This window comes from Ornithodoros turicata, chromosome 9 (assembly GCF_037126465.1).
Source record: "Ornithodoros turicata isolate Travis chromosome 9, ASM3712646v1, whole genome shotgun sequence".
Lineage (NCBI taxonomy): Eukaryota > Metazoa > Arthropoda > Arachnida > Ixodida > Argasidae > Ornithodoros > Ornithodoros turicata.
The window spans coordinates 28,591,534-28,609,998 of record NC_088209.1 but is presented as its reverse complement, the minus strand read 5'-3'; the positions used below and the strand labels follow the sequence as shown (position 1 = coordinate 28,609,998).

General features: G+C 44.4%; 3 protein-coding genes across 5 annotated transcripts in view; 2 read left to right on the top strand and 1 right to left on the bottom strand.

Moving 5' to 3' along the window:
• The first annotated feature begins 283 nt into the window (after positions 1-283).
• On the top strand, positions 284-7,488 carry LOC135368518 (chitinase-3-like protein 1). 2 transcript variants are annotated; one of them, XM_064601869.1, is made up of 9 exons: positions 286-438; positions 1,601-1,871; positions 1,936-2,053; positions 2,167-2,291; positions 2,595-2,724; positions 4,427-4,597; positions 5,313-5,432; positions 5,513-5,660; positions 7,173-7,488. In XM_064601869.1, the coding sequence occupies exons 1-8, from the start codon at positions 414-416 to the stop codon at positions 5,657-5,659; spliced, it is 1,107 nt and encodes a 368-aa protein (XP_064457939.1). In that variant the 5' UTR covers positions 286-413; the 3' UTR covers position 5,660; positions 7,173-7,488. The 2 variants fall into 2 exon arrangements, with proteins under 2 accessions (XP_064457940.1, XP_064457939.1); XM_064601870.1 differs by lacking the exon at positions 4,427-4,597 and having other exon boundaries at positions 284-438; positions 5,513-7,488.
• Positions 5,723-18,465, bottom strand: part of LOC135368517 (collagen alpha-5(IV) chain-like) — a 48,675-nt gene continuing 35,932 nt past the window's right edge. The window contains exons 26-41 of the mRNA XM_064601868.1: positions 17,957-18,127; positions 17,808-17,897; positions 16,550-16,711; positions 13,757-13,942; positions 13,559-13,692; positions 12,473-12,599; positions 12,186-12,365; positions 12,014-12,070; positions 11,717-11,905; positions 10,976-11,109; positions 8,781-8,925; positions 8,471-8,707; positions 7,556-7,768; positions 7,154-7,359; positions 6,952-7,038; positions 5,723-6,795 (exon numbers count right to left, since the gene is read on the bottom strand). Coding sequence (XP_064457938.1) covers positions 6,532-6,795; positions 6,952-7,038; positions 7,154-7,359; positions 7,556-7,768; positions 8,471-8,707; positions 8,781-8,925; positions 10,976-11,109; positions 11,717-11,905; positions 12,014-12,070; positions 12,186-12,365; positions 12,473-12,599; positions 13,559-13,692; positions 13,757-13,942; positions 16,550-16,711; positions 17,808-17,897; positions 17,957-18,127 — 2,582 coding nt within the window. The 3' untranslated portion in view covers positions 5,723-6,531. The remainder of the gene's footprint in view (positions 6,796-6,951; positions 7,039-7,153; positions 7,360-7,555; positions 7,769-8,470; positions 8,708-8,780; positions 8,926-10,975; positions 11,110-11,716; positions 11,906-12,013; positions 12,071-12,185; positions 12,366-12,472; positions 12,600-13,558; positions 13,693-13,756; positions 13,943-16,549; positions 16,712-17,807; positions 17,898-17,956; positions 18,128-18,465) is intronic.
• The window catches only part of LOC135368515 (collagen alpha-2(IV) chain-like), a 91,547-nt gene continuing 85,293 nt past the window's right edge, over positions 12,212-18,465 (top strand). The window contains exons 1-3 of one of the 2 annotated variants that reach the window (XM_064601865.1): positions 12,212-12,382; positions 13,493-13,954; positions 14,300-14,360. The gene's annotated coding sequence lies outside the window, so the exon portion shown is untranslated. Of the gene's footprint in view, positions 12,383-13,492; positions 13,955-14,228; positions 14,236-14,299; positions 14,361-18,465 lie in introns of those variants that run through there. The other variant, XM_064601867.1, reaches the window with a different exon arrangement.

The following is an 18,465-nucleotide window of genomic DNA, read 5'->3' as shown; positions in this document are numbered from 1 at the left end:
AGGACCCTAGGCCCTAGGCACAGAAAAAACAAGTGTGTCCGTCCGTGTTTTTCTTTGCGTTTGCCCAGTATGTTTCAAACACGATCGCAAGCTCAATCTTCATTCATCGTCAGCAGTGCGAGAAATAAGACGAGGTAAAATTGTCTTGGTAAAAGCCACCGATCAGTGTCGAGCATGTTGTTTCGAGGTATAGTGTAGAAGTGTAGAAGAAGCCACCGATTTCGATTTGGTTTCAAGCGACGCGGATTACAGCGTTCTGACTGCCATCGACATCGCGACATAGGCGGGCCTGCAAATTTGCATATCTGCGCGGCTATTTACGGCATGGTGTTTATACAAGGTACGCGTGATCATATCAAGATAAACTACTGAGGATATGGTGTGCTAGAAAGTTGACCATTCTGCTGACCAACATGGAAAAGGGAAACCGACAGGATGGTAGGAACACATTTTATACATTGAACGCTACTTGTTGAATGTGAAATAAAACTGGGGAAACGAAAGTTTTTAGTCCGGGGACGGACTGTAATGCACATTGTGTCACCTGTGCAGCCTGTGCACATCATGTACATATGCACCTCTTCGACGCGCTAAGCGCTATGTCCCAAAATGCGGTAACAGTAGGCTAGGTAAAGATAGCCTGGAAGAGGGTGTTCTGGGTTCATGCACACTGCGTTTGCATGTTTGAAGATGGTCCAGTCAGAGTCAGTTTCAAAATGATGCTGTGCACATACAGTGATTTATTAACCCTCCCCCCCCAAATGTTCAGTGACACCCCCCTAACTTTTTCACCTGTGTACCCCCTACAGGGGGTGCCCTTGAGATTTCAGCTTTAGACATGTTGGTAATCATGAGAGAACTGATGTTCTGAGGCTGGAACAACATAGAAGGGACAAATACATACAAAGACTCAATTTGCCTTTCGTCTTTCATCATGTTAGTAATGATATGTTAAGCTGTAATGACGTAACTATAATAATGACCCCCCTCCCAATTTTTTCCAACACCCCTCCAATGCTTGGGATTCTGGATAATCACTGGTGTACAACATGACGACAACGCTCAGTTTTTTTTTGTTTGCTACCTGTACATTAGGTGTGTGATCACCTAGGAAACCATTATAGCAAATGTGGAATTCCAAGGCAAATTATGACACCATTTGAACAGATGTTTAGTTGTATGCCAAAAACGGGGGTCAGTATGCGAAAGGGATCCATGTGTGGCCGAAGGTACTTTAATATCTGAAACATGCATCCATATGCAACATAAAATATGTATGTCTCTCCCACATTAAAGTTTATGGAAGTTTCCAAACAGTGAGCAACATAAAAAAATTTTTAAAATTGCATTTTATATGAGTTCTAAAATGGCGCAGGCGAGCTGGTGGACCATACCCTTGATGAGTGAGCCTGAGCTTGAGCAACGAAGGAACACGACACACAGTTGTTGAGCTCAGTTCTGGTGCCATTGCATAGTGTACTATTCAGCGACTTCTGTTTTAATATGTTTCCTTGCGCAGCCTTTATTTTCTCAGCCCATGACCTACAAAATGTAGTTGATGCCATTTTCCATTCTGTACATATACATGTTTTCCCCGTAGGTTTCTTGCGGGTGTGTTACTACGCGTGGGGGAGGTCCGACCTCCTTCCGCACGAGATAGACACTAGCCTCTGCACACATCTTATTCTGGGCTTTGTCGAAGTGAAGGACAACATCATCCACAAGGGATCTACCTCTGGTGAAGAAGCCTACCGCACCATGGGAGAAATGAAAAAAAGAAACCCTGCACTAAAGGTGATGGTTTCTGTCGGAGGAGGCGGCAATGCTGACGGATTTCACTCCATGGTCGCAAGTGCCTTTGGTATAGATGCGTATGTGTACATTGACATAATTTCATTCCATGCATACATGCACCGACGAAATTCCTTTTTAAAGCTTTACAGAGTCCGTAATCTCTACATTGAGAGAGCACGGCTTGGATGGTATTGACATAGACTGGGAGTTTCCCAACATGGTTAAACATGGAAAACGTCATTTTACTAGGCTCATTCAGGTTGGCAACATATTTGCCCGTTTATTGTTGCGTATGCATAGAACTCTTTTCTTATTTTTGTTTATTTTTTGTAACGTTGCTGCAATCGTGTCCTGGTATTTGCTACTACGCAGAGACTGAACGCGGCATTTTGCGACGAGGCCCGTACAGCTGGCAAGGATAAGCTGTTGTTGTCTGCGGCTGTCGCCCCTCAAAGTTTGATCATAAGAAACTCCTACGATATTCCAGAAGTAAGCAGGTGAGAGTGCGTGGCATTACATTTTTTAGTACAGTCAAACTCCTTTATAGCGAACACCTTTTTAACGAAAATACCACTACAGCAAATTTTTTTGCGGTCCCGCTGGAGCCCTATAGGTCCAATAATGGACATTCTTTTTGACGAAAATGCCTTTACTGCGAATTTTTTTTGCTGTCCCCTGGGTTTCGTTGTAAAGGAGTTTGACTGTATAGTGCTGACCTAGATGCACACACACACACTTGCGTAAAATGTTTTGTGGTAAAATGCGTAAAATGTTTGAAGTGGTTTCCCTTATGTTTACAGATGTGTGGACTTCATTAACCTTATGACATACGACTTGCACCTGTTTAAGTGGTACTTCCCTTTCTCGGGGCATAATGCACCGCTCTGTGCCAGGAAAAAGGAAGTTGGATATTTTTCTACACTGAATGTGGTAAGTACCAGCTCCCATGGCATAGTGGTTAGGATGATCGCTTTTCCACATTCGACTGGGAGGTGACACAGGTTTCGAATCCTGTCGCTGGCTGGGTTTCCCTGGGTTTTCCGAAGACTTTCCAGACGAATACTAACCCCCCTGTCCCCCACTCCTTCCTGCTGTCCTCTCTCCATCTGTCCATGTCTGTACGCCACTCATAGCCACAGTTGCTTCACGACGCTAACACGGAATTAAAAAAGAAGAATGCAGTAAGTAGTAGGAATATGTATAAACATAAATATTACAATACCGAGATACGTATTGCATTTTAAAATGTGTACGCTGTATGGCATGGAAGCAAGGGGACGTACTTGCCAGTGTGTTCTGCTAGCCTAACACAGGGCTTCCCAAACTAAAAGCGATAAAACCCCAGTTCAGGGGACATAGACAGACGAAATACTTTAACAATTTTTTAAAAAGAAACTTTTAGGAATGTACCACCAAACAGCCTGGTTTTTATCGCTTTTCTTCCCAAACATTGTGAGCTCGAGGAATCTCGATTCATTTGCGGACAAAGCGAGAAACCTCGCCCCAATCTGCGACGTGCCCACGTAAGCCTGTATGCTAAAAGTTATTTCACGAAACGATTGACAAAACGGGTAGTTCTGCGCACATTTAAACAACTATTCGCTAGAAGTGCAAGGAGATGGAGAGCATGTTGGTTTGGTAACACAATGAATAAATACGAGGATGACACGGACGGACAGTGGACAGCGTTTACTAGCAACAGCAACACACCCTGTCTAGACTGTCGGCTGCCTCGCTACAAAGATGACCTCCATTGCAAAGAGGTGGACAGATATCGTGCTCACACTATTGTTAGAGCCTGAAGTTTTAGGGTTTTACCCGATTCTTCCCCGAATTTGCACCCCGAATTGAAGGTTGCCTCTTTAGGGTGAAACCCGATTTTTACCCGGCAAATTGCCCTCACTCGGATGTCTGTAGGAATGCACTAACTTACTTGTTTGGCAGAAAAATGCAGTTACATCACCGTTTGTACCAAACCGCTACAGTTAGTTTGAATAACTGAGCCAGATTTCTCCCCAAACTTAGAGTACTGGAAGTTTTTTCACCCGAATTTGCACGAATTTAGTGCACACGTTTATTTACCCGATTTTTACCCCCCGAATGTAGGAAAAAGTATTTCCCGAAAACTTCAAGCTCTAACTATTGTGCATGCACACTGCAAACAACACTCTGTGGGTTCTTTTCATGAAGCATGAGTTCATAGTTAATGTATTCTTCGCAGTACAAACGTTAGGTTGTAGAGCGCTCAAGAGTCCAGGGCAACTTTCCAGTTGACACGTTGGCCCTCAAACCTAAAATATTGTAACATAGAGCATAATACATAACAGCATGCAGGCGAGCTGGCCTAATTGCGATGACATCTCCTTGTGGTCGAGGAGCAAGGACGAAGTAGATGCAGCAATGAATAGGACGAGACGGACTTGCTCCTCAAGCTCAAGGGGATGCTACCATTGTGAAGTTATTTTAAAAGTCAGCCTCGTCGGTGATGCCTTTAGCTTGCAGCAAACCCCTCGTGTAATGTCCCTGGGAGTATGTATGTGGAATAAATAAATAGTAACTGCATCGGGGAAACTTTTGCATGGCACCTGCATGAAGCCCTGTTTCAACATTCTTTTTATTGACTTCACCGCAGAAACGTTCCGCAGAGCTCTGGCTTGCAAAGGGCTGCCCAAAGTCCAAGTTAATAATTGGCATACCGACATATGGTTTGTCTTGGAAACTTGGATTTAAGCGCCTCTGTGGAATCTTCTGCCCCACCGTAGGGAAGGGTCCAACTGGTGGCGGATATGTTACATACCCTGAGGTAAAATTGTTGTGTACATTATATTCTTCGTACGGTAAACCCTAGTTATAACAGAATTGCATCATTTGAAGTTTTACACTGTCCCTGATTTTCCTAAGTGCACTGCAAACCGCCCCTGCTTAGTGGGAAGGGCATGTCAGTAAATGTGCACCCTAAAAAAAAAACGAACCCGCCACATTGCACGCTCCGCATCACCCATTGTGCTGAGTGATACAGTTATCACTTCTGATCTGAGGAGAGAATGGGGCGTACGTCTTTTTTGTGGCAACTAACACATATCAAATTGGTGCAAAAAAGGTGTACGACTCCCGTTCTAAAAACAAATCAAGGAAGGGAATGACGTCGTTCTAATTGACGGTTGATTCTGAGCATGTTGTGTGGTGAAGTCCTCTTTTTAGAGCACAGGCTTACGTCTTTCTTTATTTCTTTTTTTCTTCTTTTTTTTAAAGACATAAATTGAGGGGATGCAAAAGCTCTCACCATGGATGTTTGCTCGCATTTCCGTGCTCTTCTGAGGCTGCTGTCACTGTTTTTGCAGCACTTCTGCCTTTATTAACTTCTCGCACCTTGAATATCTTATCTTATAATCTCTTAATTCTTTTTATCTAATAATATCTTAAGTAATTAATATCTTATAATATCTTATGACGAGCTTTTACTGTGTTGACATTTAAGAAAGGAGCCATAGCCTTTCCCTTCGTTGTGCATTCTCCAGGTGAGCCAGTTCATCGAAAAAGGCGCGAAACGTGTCTTTGATAAGCAAAGCTGTGTGCCTTACGCTTGTGATGGCAAAACTTGGGTCAGCTATGATGATCTGGAAAGTATAGAAGCAAAGGTGAATATATAGTTTCTCACGTGGGCGTGCTGCTTTGGTGGTTGCACTATGTGGTATTTCTGTTGTTGTTGCTGCCGCAGACTCGCTGGATTATCTCCGAGGATTTTGGCGGGATTATGACCTTTAGTCTGAATTATGACGACCACAAAGGGACAACCACTGGAGGTGTGACTTTTCCGCTTCACAAGAAGATAAAGGAAATCTGTGAGAGCCCACTGCCTGCCTAAGGCGAGTATCCAACGAAAGGCCGCTCTTCAGCCGCAGTGCTGCTTTCCAGTGACATACGAGAGGCAATTAGAACAAAGATTTATTAACAAAGACATCGAATGTGTCTATACAGTGCAGGAAAACAACGAGGCATTGCCCGACATAATAATCCATGTCTGCATTATGTTGAGTGCATCAGCATGGAGTAACATTGGCAGTGTTGGTGTCGTAGGCAGTGGCAGAAGGATGCACAATGGTGCACACCTCTTTGCAAACAAGGAACATGTGCTCTTTGCAAACAAGGAACATGTGATGTTCTCTCTCATTGTTAGCAAAGGCTTATGCTAGGTTTAAATTTACACAGCTGGTTGCATAGCACTTAACAGTACCTTGCAGAAGGACATAAGAAGCAAACTCTGTAAATGTGCGTCGGCATCATTTACAATTTCACGTACAGTTATAAAGTCCATATGTACAATTACAACTTCTGTTTATTTGCAATATGGTCCAGTGTTATGTCATCAAAGTGCTTGCGGAGAAGCTTTTCTCTTACCAAAGTATGACTAGTATGTATGTGTTAGAAGCATGTTACTACTTCAGTGATGAAAGTCATCTGAACAACATTGTTGACGGTGCAAAATTAGTAATTTCTCTATTTTTTTGTTGCTCTTTTGTCAGCTGCACATTTAGATTAGGACGACAGGGAAATTTATGTCACAAAATGCACAAAAGTATCCTAAATAAGACACAGAGTTTACGCAGCGAAACACAATATTCATCCTATCAGCTGTTGGTGGCCGGAAAACCAGCACAAGCACATGAGATGACCACAGTTAATGAAATGAAGCCTTTGCACCAGCCCGTAAAGCGCGGGATGTCATCCAGGCGGTACTTATCGGGTTATGACCTGCCTAATGCAAACTCTGCACCGGGAGACGCGCGTCCTCAGGTCACCCGCCTTGAGGGTCTGAGGATCTGGAGCTCGGAACATGTCCCTGCGCTCGATGGTGGCGAGCCAGTAACTGTAGGCAGTAGTGTAGTAGTTACACCGCCCGTGGCCGTGGCATTCTATGAACGGGTTTGGTCGGAAGTCTTCCAAGCAGGAACCTGGAGACACTAGCGGCTGGCCACTTCCTTCCGCCCCGGAGTCAGTGTTCTGTGCACAAAGTTTTGTTTATAGTGTTTGTTTACAGTACAGTACAGTACAGTAAACAAAGTTTGTTCACAGTACACGTAATAGTGTACTAAGAGAACACTATAATGTTTTCTGTAATGTTTACTGTGATTTGTGGGAAGGAAACTGGACCCTCACCATGAAGAAGCTGTAACCCATCCAGAGTCCATTCCAGCCTTGAGGGCACTCTGGGATTTCTATGGTCTGGCTATGTAATGCAATAACCTGCAAGTACAGTTTACGAGCATGAGAAGCGTACATATTACGCAGTGAACATCACACTTTCTTTTTGTTGAATACGACAGCTGTGTTTTGCAGTTTTTGCATTTAGTTAACACACCTGTGTTGTGGATTCACAGACGCTGCATCGGCTGATGTACTTCTGGATGTCCCTTCCTACAATTGGTGTCATCGCCATAGGCATTGGTTCTGGCGTACTTAGCCAGTAACTATAATCGTTTCTCGATGCAAAATTGCAGACATTGTTCAAGCTGCAGAATAGGAAAGGCATTGGGCTAAACCTTCTAAGGCAACTACCGGCACTACCTGCAAAATAATTTTTCGTAGGGTGAATTTATTACATCTAATCATCATCGTGTCTTTATCATGTTTCACATGTACTCTCTCTACACTTGTTACGATGCTAGCACAATAAACGTATAGAACTTTGAGAAATTTTTACTTCTAAATTGCTCGTGCACATTGGAAGGTGCACATTTATGTGCGTGGAGTGTGAACATACCCAGGTCCTGGCCATGGGCTTTTTCATCTCCAAGGAAATAGAGAAGGGAGTAACCAGACCACATTCTGCTAGTCCCTCTGGGACAGTCCGGAATGCGAGACGTTTGGCTGTGCCTTGTGAAGAAGTACCCCCGGGAACGTGCCGGCCCACCCGGAGCACCGTGTGTTCCCTTTAGGCCGTGTGTTCCTGGCTTGCCGGCGAATCCCTCTCGCCCTAAGAAAGGAAGATCACAAGACGTGTTTCACTAATCACGCAAAGTGTGGGAATGCAGCTTGAAGCAAAGCTGAAGCATTGCTTGAGCCTCTTAGGCTGTCAAAGCATTGCTGGTGCTGCTTGCGCTAATCCATCTGCAGTAAGGGCCTTGTGAACTTGCGTTACGTCACACATATGAATGCCATGCTGTCTTGCGTGTCTGTTCATATAAAGCCCTGATGACAAGGTGATGCAAAATTGCTGTGGATATTCGTTCGCAGTTACCACCTCGAAGGAGAAGAGGTTCTGGTTTGAAGAGGGTAACATATCCTTGAGTCTAAGAGACGAACATGCAGCAAAGTTGTTTTGGTTGTTTACACTGTACTTAAGGGTGTATACCGTTAGTTGCAACAGAATAAGGGTGCTGTCGACTTGGAAGGCATGAAACGAAACTGCAATGCAGACAAATGGGCATCAGGCAACTGCTTGAATGCCTCGTACTCTTCAAAGCTATCGTATACCTCTATTCAGTAGTACATTACAAAGCAGTACATTATCATTTGAAATATTTGAATACTATTCACATGACCCTACTTGGAGAGCATTCATTCATTCCATAAAAGGGAGCTGGATGCACCTACTTTCCTGTTCTTTCTTTCCTTTTCTGGTTCTGGAGACTACTCTTCTTTAAGTCACGATTAATATATTGTCTGCCTGACATACCCTGTGTGCCTGGTTCTCCTGGCAAGCCCTTCAGTCCAGAGGGTCCTCTAGGACCATCAATTCCTCGATAGCCCGGGTCGCCTGGTAGGCCTGCACTTCCATTACGGCCAGGGTATCCCATTTCCCCAGGTGGGCCTGGGCGGCCATCGAAACCTGGCACTCCGGGTTCACCTTGAGGCCCTACATAAGTTAGAGGGTCTGGGATAGGGGCTGGGTCTCCCTCAAATCCTTTTGGGCCTGCAAGAATGAATTTTCATTTGTCATCTGGTGTTATGGGTTGTTTTCTTGCATTACTGGCACAATGCTCTACCTGGTAGGCCGTCTAGTCCAGGAAAACCATCTCTTCCTTGTAGCCCATACTCTCCCTTCTGTCCTTTGAGTCCTGGAATGCCATCATATCCGTCCTGTCCTCTGTCTCCTTTGGGCCCTCTTCCACCATCAAGACCATCTGCTCCCTTTAGGATGAAGAAACAAGGTGCATTTCACACATGTGGCCTCTTCCGCACAATAAACGCTAACGCCCTGAGGGTATGATAAATAAATAAATAAATACATAAATAAAGGGTGGTATGTGGTGGAATGTCTATCATACCTTTAGTTTCACTAGTTAAGTAGGAAAATAGATGCGTTAGACACGGAAAGTATTGACGAGCAGCAATAGCTGGTTTGTACAACTGGGTGTAGTAAGAGTTTTTTACAAATATGATATCACGTACTGCAGTGCAGATACGTGTGAATGATCAATTCAAAGGACTGGGGTGACCTGTGTCTTCTCAGGTTCCATAAACTTGGTCTTCTTCTATTTTTTTGGACTGCACCATTGCCACTATCAAGCTCCCTTCAATACCAAGAAGTTGCCACATTAAATACTTGGCCTTTTAGTGAACAGGAACTATCACTAGCTCGAGGAAGGGAACGATTGACAGCTTGCGCACAGTTCAGCCCAAACTCGCTTGCTTCATCAGTGAGTCGAAGAGAGCAAGTTGGGTTTGATTCATATAGTTAATGACGTGAAAGGACAGTGTGAACAGATGCTACACAACTGCCTCTAACAACTAAGTTTTTGCTTATTAACAAGGTGGTTGTGCAGTGTGTGGGTTCCATTCCCTTTCACGCCATGGACTACATGGGCTGCTTGGTTCTTCAAACTGTGCTGTACCATAACAGTCAGGAACATGATGGAATGATGTGTTTCACAACCAGAATTTCTGTTGCCTGTCCCTGCCTCTTTATTTGACTTGTTCCCTTTTAATCCAGAACTAGCAGTATTCATCTTAACGGGTGGTCATGTAGTTGCTTATTACTTTTTATGGTTCTGTACTGTAGACCATCACAAATACACCCTGAAGACCTATGCATTATGGACAGAGCCTGAAGTTTTCGGGAAATACTTTTTTTTCCCAATTCGGAGGGTAAAAATTGGGGGAAATCAACATGTGCTCCAAATTCACGTGAATTGGGTGGAAAAACTCGCAGTATGCCAAATTAGAGGAGAAATTGGGCTCTATTACTCAAACGAACTGTACTGGTTTGGTACAAATGGTGATGTAATTACATTTGCTGCCAAACAAGCTCGTGTGCATTCCTACAGATGTTTCAGTGAGGGCAATTTGCCGGGTGAAAATCGGGGTTTCACCATAAAGAGGCAGCCTTCAATTCGGGGTGCAAATTCGGGGAAGAAACGGGTTAAGCCCTAAAGCTTCAGGCTCTAGTTATGGATAACTTACAGCAACACTTTATTTTTGTGATTATGGCTGGGGTGTTTCATAGTGACAGGTCATGGATAGTCCACTATGTTCAATGGATGAATGTGCACACTCAGGGTGTCTACCAACCTGGAAAACCTCGAAAACAGGGACTAGTCAGGGAATTTTGATGTGACTGGAAAAGTCAGGGAATTGTCAGGGAATTTGGCTAAAAAGCAGCAGAAGTCAGGGAAAATCGTAGGCAAGTGCCGTGATGATGCGCGGCGAATCATGAGTGCCGACCGGTGGTTGAGAGGCGATGCCGCAGCAACGTTACTGCGAGTAGCAGTTCACCAGTATGACAAGCTCTGACGCAGAAAAGTAGGGTAGCCCCACTAATACTTAATAAATAGTCTGTTTTATGTTGGATCTGGTATCAAAACGTATGAGCAGGCACCAAGTTCCCTTTTGTTTTTGTCAGGGAATTCGCTTGAAATAGTCAGTGAAAACCTGGAAAAGTCAGGGAATTTGAAGGCTGCAGTTTGGTAGACACCCTGAGTCACTGTGATCCATGAAGAGAGTTCATGAACTATCATGTCCTATGGACGGTACAGTGTTGGACAAAAAAGTTTATGAAACACGCCCTGGTGTCCTCCTTCCTCAGGGATACACGCTAGAAGCAAATGGTACTGTACGCACTTGCAAACAGGTGACTGGGTTACCTAGGCACATGTATGTAAGTCTGTACAGTCCGTAATGTGCCGGAGCGTGTTCCGTAAATACCTTCCAACATTTGTTGGATTTAGTGAACAGCTTATACCTGAAGACCTGGTTGACCTGGTTGGCCTGGCACCCCTGAGAATCCAGGTTCTCCTTGCTCACCCGGGAGCCCTCGGAAACCGACTACGCCAGGAAAGCCAGACTCTCCTGTAGAGCCTTTCTGCCCATCATTTCCTGATAGGGAGCAACTAATTGTGAGAACAATGCTAAAGCACTCCCAGAACACAGAGATCTTACTATTTTCTACATGAAACTACCCCAAGCCTAATTTTTTCAGCTTTTGAGGCACCTTTGAGGAGAGAAAGAGAACTTCAATATATTAGTATTTGAGCCAGTTTTATGTTGGTATAATTCTTCATGTATCTAGCTGTGATGGATTTGAATGGTGCTGGTCACAATAACTGTATTTTACTATAGTATCTTGTAAGTGAGCCAAGAAGCATACGGCTTTACCACATATTTCTTGAAATCCCAGATATGAGGCCATAGAACAACCTTGTTAATGTACAGTCCTGATCTAAGCCAATAACATACTGAGAATAATGACTTTGTTGGAAGTGACTGATTGAACATTCATAACTATTCTCTGACGTGATGATTGAATTCCATCTTTGTTAGTATCATACAAAGTGGGCTCGCAACTATTATATTCAGGTGAAATGTTGCTGCACTGTGATCTCCGTTAGCAGGCAGAACACGGCAGCAGGCACTTCTTGACCAACCCCAGACATTGTGTACCTGTTCTTCAATGAAATAGAATTGTGCTGAAATATTCACTCACCAGGGAATCCATCATAGCCAGGGTCACCCCTCTCTCCCTTTGGCCCTTGAGTTGCATACCCAGGAAGACCAATAGGCCCGTCAAGTCCTGGCCAACCAGGTTCGCCTGGTAGACCTTTTGCTCCAGGTCGTCCGTGCAGACCTGGAAGTCCATCTGTGCCATTCTCTCCTCTAGGACCACGATAGTAGTCTGAAAGGATGTCATTAGCACATAGCATATTTTACATTTTGGAAGAGGGGGGTTAAAATATGTAGGCACAACAAGGGAAAGAATCTCGCTGTTCTTTGCTGTACATACGATAGTCTCTACTTGGCAGGCCCTTGGGTCCTACAGGCCCTGGACCTCCCGGATATCCTAGGGGAGGTGTTGAACAAAGAATTAGCTGCCTCATAATTGCGTATGTGGGGTGCTCGTTACAGTGACACAGGCACAGTATCATGATCCCATCAAAGCCCTGCTTGTTGTATACCTTTTGGTCCTCTGAAACCTGGTGGACCTTGTCTCCCGGTGTCTCCAGCAGGCCCAACTCCCCCTGGAGGACCATCAAAGCCTGGCAGTCCAGTACTTCCTTGTTCTCCCTTGGCTCCTGGGATTCCTGGATACCCAGGGTCACCGTCATCCCCCCTGCTAACTTCAGCTGAGGAAATCCCTGGATAGGAAGAGGAAGTATGCAATATTATTGCGTTGTAGTGAAGATGGACCATTGTCTGTTGGTATTCAAGTAGCATATTTGGTCGGATGAGCCATTTTGCATACCAGGGAAGCCAGGAAGACCTCTATCTCCTTTTAGTCCTTTAAAACCGTCAAGACCTGGGAATCCTGGGACACCGTGAGGTCCAGCCCGTCCAGCTGGCCCATCAAGTCCCGGGAAGCCTTGTTCTCCCTTTAAAATACACACAGTGGTGTTGTATGGTCGATATGCTGATCAGTGAAGTGAAACTAGGAAATTCTGTCATTGAGCACACCTGTTACTTGCTTATGTGTTGTAGTCACAGCTGTCCTTTTTAATTAAAATGGTTGTAGCTCTTGATTTGTACCTCTTTAACTGCTGACACTTGACATAGAACAATAAACGCTCAACTTTGTGAGCTGTTGCTGCTCCACGGCTAGATGCTTTTTTTTTTCTTTTTCTTCACAGAAAATGTGCTCGAGGGAGGCTGGTGATGGTCTTAAAAATATATTTCAGCACTATTGCATATCATGCATACAATCCAATCACAGGCTCAGTGCTGGTTTTACCAGTTACCATAGACCATTGGTACAGCATAAACAATAGACCTCTACCCGAGAGATGTCATCATGACATTGGTAGACAGACTGAAACGGAAACAAATCAGAAGGGGAGGGATGGGTTCCACGAATGGGCACTTGTTCACTGCCTCCTATTGAAAGAAAAGTAGGACCGAAGGTCTCGTAATCCCCTCAAAACCGTGGCTTTTGAGTGCGACCTTGTTCACCCCTAGCTTCAAGCGTAGTTCAACTCTACCAAGTTGTTGGCGCTGTAGAACACTGTGACATCATTTGTTTACAAACAGGGAGAGGTCTATTTGTTCATGTTCTTGGGCACCTTGAGTCTTGTGTTGTGTTCATCTGTTCTCATTAATGAAGAAAGCCTGAGCTATGGGCAAAGACACAAACAACATGGAGTTTGTCCACCAGCTCGCCTGCATCTGTGATATATTATCATTAGTGTTTGCCTGTTGTTTGTTTCAGCCTACAGAACTGTTACTCTCCATCATTAGCATAACACTTTTATGTCATGTTTTATGCTTGCAGTGGGAACATGGCAAAGTGTTTGAAAAGAACAGGAGGAGGAAATAAAAGCAGCCATGTAGGCCTTACTTTCAAGCCTGGTAGGCCATCAAACCCAGGGGTTCCATCACGGCCTCTGGGGCCAGGGAGGCCTGGAAATCCATCGCGGCCATCCAGTCCAGGAAGACCAGGGAAGCCTTTGTCTCCTGGCCACCCCTTGGGTCCTGTGGCACGACATATTTACTATTGCATTGGGGAGCATGACTGTATCATCAGACTTCTTCATACCTGAGGACCCAGGGTTACCCTTTTCACCTTTGACACCTTGGTACCCGGGACGTCCCGGGAATCCTTCATCACCCCTTTCACCCTTGGCACCGGGTCCTCCTCCATACACTTGTCCAGGCAGTCCTTGCTCGCCTTTGACACCAGGAATTCCAGGATATCCTGGTTGTCCTGGTGGGCCATCCGGACCTTTGGAAAGAGGTGACTGCGTTAGAATTTCTGTTATTCTTTTCTCCTATGCACATGTGGTCTCTTTTTCATTGTCAGGAACCATACAGTTGAACCTATTTGCATTTGGTTTAACAACCAAGCCTGTGGTGGTGATCTTAAGATAAGATAAGGCGATAAGATCTGCCTGTGGTGGGGTCATTTTGTTATTCCAATCATCTCGATTCCGTTCTGCCTGGCAATGGGTAACTTTTTTTTTTCTTTATCAGTGAGCACACTAAATAATGCAGCCTGCCATTCGGGCTTCTAACCCTGTAAGTGATTAGGCAACAAGTATCATGTCACATGTATGAGTTGATGGCGTATTATTTCATGCAGTTCTGGAACATGCCAGTGGCCAAGCACTACAGGTTGTCGTCAAGTGCCACAAGTCCTTAAGGTGATGTCATGGAACATTGATGTGAAATGGGTGCAGTTCTCAAGTAGTGCAATGTACTGAAAGTTCAGGTTCATAGGGGTGTTTGTTTATAGGGGTGGCTAATCAGTGCACTGCATCATTTTGCAGGTCTGCACAGGGAAAGGACAATCTTCGATTACCCATTCACTTCTATGCACTTACACTTACAGTACATTGTGCAACTTGGGGGTTGGACAGCATAGGGTTGCCACCTTTTCCGTCGGCAAATACCGAACACCAGGGGTGTGGTTGTTTTGGGGGGGGGGGGGGGGGGGGGAGGCGATTGTCGCTGCTGGTGATAAAAAAAACGATCCCCTCAACTCGTGTGAAGCTCTCCAACAAAAAAGTGAAAGTACTTTTCTGTATGTACAGTAAGTACATCGTTTGAAAGCATTCAATAGGCCCAGTCAACTTTATTTGCATTGTGCCCAGTGCTGTGTCAACTATCCCAAACTGTCGGTTCTATGGGGAGCTGTTACTTTTGGGGCCTGCCACGCCTCCCTCCATTTTTTGCCCTGTCCTGGATTGGATGAAGTGGATTGTGGCTGTGAGGGACCATATCAAATTCTTGAGACTTGAAAGTTGAGCACTGGGTATGGAGGGTTCTAATAATATGTGAGAGGTTGTCTACAGCATCTTCATGTGGTTCAACGTAGCTTTGATTGCTCAGTCTTTGGCGACAGTGACGCAAACGAAAAACTCAAGGTGTAAGGTTTTTGCTCCGACTCTACCATTTTCCGAACATTTTATGTCCGGATTACACCTTCACCTGTTTGGGTGAAATCCGGACAGGTGACAACCCTATTTGAACATGAACAAAGTAGGATGCTAGATATGGTAGAAATAATCATGACATCCTCAGTCATGTCCTTGCTCTATGTTACTGTGACAACTTGTGCTTGCCACAAAGGTCGTCTGTTGGTTTCCTATAGATGATTTCCTATGGTTTCCAAATTCTTGACAGCCTGGCAAGGTTTGCAACTGCACTTATCCTGATCAAACCCTAACCATCAACTCGGATCAAACCGTTAAATCAGGTCAAAGCCCAAAGCACTCAGAGCTAGAGCTGTGTGAAAATTTCCATTGCGAATCGAATCCTTATAATTACTTCAGAAGGCGAATCAAATTCAGATAATCAGAAAAGGCCCAATTCGAATAATTTCGAGTATGTACCTCATAGTGAAATATTTTGTAGTGTTGTGCTCATTCAATGATGCTCTGCTCCAAACTTGTGAGCCTTTTCATGCAGCATAACATGATGAAATTTGACTGAACCCCGAGACAAGGAAAACACAGAATGCGTTTGTGGCTGTCTGTGTTTTTCTTGTCTCTGGGGCTCAGTCAAGTTTCGTGATGTATCCCCAGTTAGCCTGCATTTTGACTCTTGAGTGAGTGTTGTGTACGGTAGACTGCAGTAGTGGGATGAACTGCATTGAGTTAGTCAACATGATCCATGCAGCCTGCTTTGTGTGCACCTCTTCATTTGTATGCTTACATTGCGTATTTCCGGTACTTTTCTTTTTTTTTTGAAACTGCACATAGCACTTCAGCTGTTACTGAACATAACTCTGAAAGTTGGGAATAGATTTTCTAAAACATGGCAGTGCCGAAAGTACAGTGTTGACCATGAGGTCACAGAAGTTGTAGGCGTTAGTGACAGAATACGGTAAGCAGTGGAAAGCGGGCTTCACCTAACACTCGAATGTAATGACGTGAAGCCGACTTGCAGAACGGAGCAAAAATAATAATAGCAGTAACGTAAAGCAGGCTTCACCTAACCCTTGGGTGCAATGAGCCGAAGCCCACTCGCAGAATGGCGATCATGATAGCTTGCTTCAGTACTATTCGAAAAATATTCGAAAATTTCGAATACTGAAAATAGGTTGCGAATAGCATTTCAATAGCATCAGATATTCGATTCGTATTCTAAATTTCGAATATTCGCACAGCTCCACTCAAACCCTAACCACAGTGCATGTGTCCCTGCAAGGATCATGTCTGCAACATTGCCAAAAAAATTGTTTTTACAGCCTCCATTATACCATAGAAGTCAATGTGATGCCCTCAGTTTAGTGTGGTGGCACATGACCAAGAATGACCACAATCAAACTAATATAGTGGATATCGCCAGTGTTCTTTTAAAAGGGAAATAGAAAAGCAGGAATTTGTACCATCACGCCCTGGTTCTCCGTCATCTCCTCTTGTTCCTCTTAGAAAAGACAGCCCTTTTTCACCTGGGTACCCGGGAAATCCTTTCTCGCCTTGAGGGCCTGGAGGCCCAGGTAGCCCTTGGCTGCCTGGAAGACCTGGCCAACCTGGGTCTCCAGCTTCTCCTATAGAGAAATATAACATCAAAAAGAAAAAAATCAATAAGAAATTATAGCACCTACGTATTCTGTATTCTTTGCATATTGCCTTATGTATTTACACTGGAGGAAACTTTTCGTAGAGTATTGTGTGATTGGGGATGAACATTCACCACTAGGATTGTACAGGCTTATTCGAAAGAGGTATTTTGTAGTGGCACATGAAAATCTATGTGCAGAAAAGTTTATCAAGGTAAGACGTTGTCGTCCTTTCTGATAGCGAAAAATTACAAACAAGTATGGATCTCTGTTTTGAACAAACATGTCTATTTTTAGCTTAGTTTAAGGAAGCATACTCAGGCTCTACATACTATCAGCCTTTCTTTTTTGCATAGACAAGCCATTGCAGTTGCAGTGCTATCAAACTAAAGAAAAATGCACATCTGATGTCACTGTCATACCAGTCCCTTTCGATCATCATTAGAGATCCAAACCGGAATGCCTCAGATAAATTGATCAAATGGAAATTATGGGCCTGTGAAAAGTGAGTGAGATAGCAGATGGAGAATGCACAACTGTATGTGGCCAATGGACGAATGAACTGCCCCCCTTAGTGGGGAACAGATGGCTGCGTACATGTTTATCAGTACTTATCACTTTTATTTTGCATACTAACAGCAGTTAAAAAAACAGAATAATAGACATAACAAAGACTCGCCATTAACACTGAAGGTCGATAGACCCAAAGACCTCTGCATGTCAGCTGGGAGGGTTTAAAGTGTAGGCAGTGTCCAAGTCACAAGGTGCTTTTATCAGTGATGTGTGTGCAGAGGTTTTGTTCTTTATTTATTTTTTAGAAGGGATATGAGCTCAGATAAATGACTACAATATAATGGGACGACATCTCGATTTCCTTTGTGGCAAGTGCCCCTGCCTTGAACAACCAAGAACAGAAATTAACTGAAGGAAGATACCATTATTTGCAGGTTATCTTTCTTGGAGGCAAAAAGAGGGATATTTAGTGGGCTGCTTTATATCGCGCAGATACTTAGGTGTGATAGGAGCCACCAATGCATTCGTGTTGTCCCATCCAAGACTTATTATGCAAATTCCTTCACTGTACCTTTGTAGCCAACAAGGCCGGGGAAGCCCGGGTTGCCATCAATCCCTGCAGGTCCGTCTGGTCCGTCGTTTCCACGTTCTCCTTTCCGTCCTGAAATTTGCCCAATTTACTGTAGAGCCCATTTTCGTGTGCATGTCCAAGTGGCTTACCCCTCCTGCCTGAAGTCCCGATTCCCCCGGGAATACCGGGAAACCCCTTTGGTCCAGGTAGACCTGGTATCCCTTGTGCTCCGGGCCAACCGTTGTCTCCAGTTTCACCCTTGGGTCCCGGTGCACCGGGGTAGCCATTCACTCCGGGAGTTCCTGGATCACCTCGTTCACCTGTGTAACGGTTTGATTGTCACATGAGGCATTTGCATATTCCCTCTGTTCATGTGTCCAGTAGTTCAGGAAGATGTAGCACAGTGTTTACCTGGCTCGGAAGACGAGGAAGGAAAATGGAGGAGAGTGAGAGAGGAAATTAAACAGGAGAGAAAAATAAGGACATAACCAACGCAACAAAAATTAAACACAGAAGACGTGAAAATTAGCATGATGTGGTCATAGCGCAGAGCTTTATCAGAAGACAAAAGACAGAAAGGACCACACAGGCAGTGTCCTTCCGGTATTCTGTCTTCGTCATAAGTTCTACGCTATGTACCACATCACGCCATTGTACC

Bases quoted from the DNA above. Each gene is read 5' to 3' on its own strand.
- LOC135368518 (XM_064601869.1), top strand. From the start codon at position 414: ATGGAAAAGGGAAACCGACAGGATG. The intron at 1,872-1,935 runs GTATGTGTACAT...TCCTTTTTAAAG, and splicing joins AGTGCCTTTGGTATAGATGC to CTTTACAGAGTCCGTAATCT. The intron at 2,054-2,166 runs GTTGGCAACATA...GCTACTACGCAG, and splicing joins ATTTTACTAGGCTCATTCAG to AGACTGAACGCGGCATTTTG.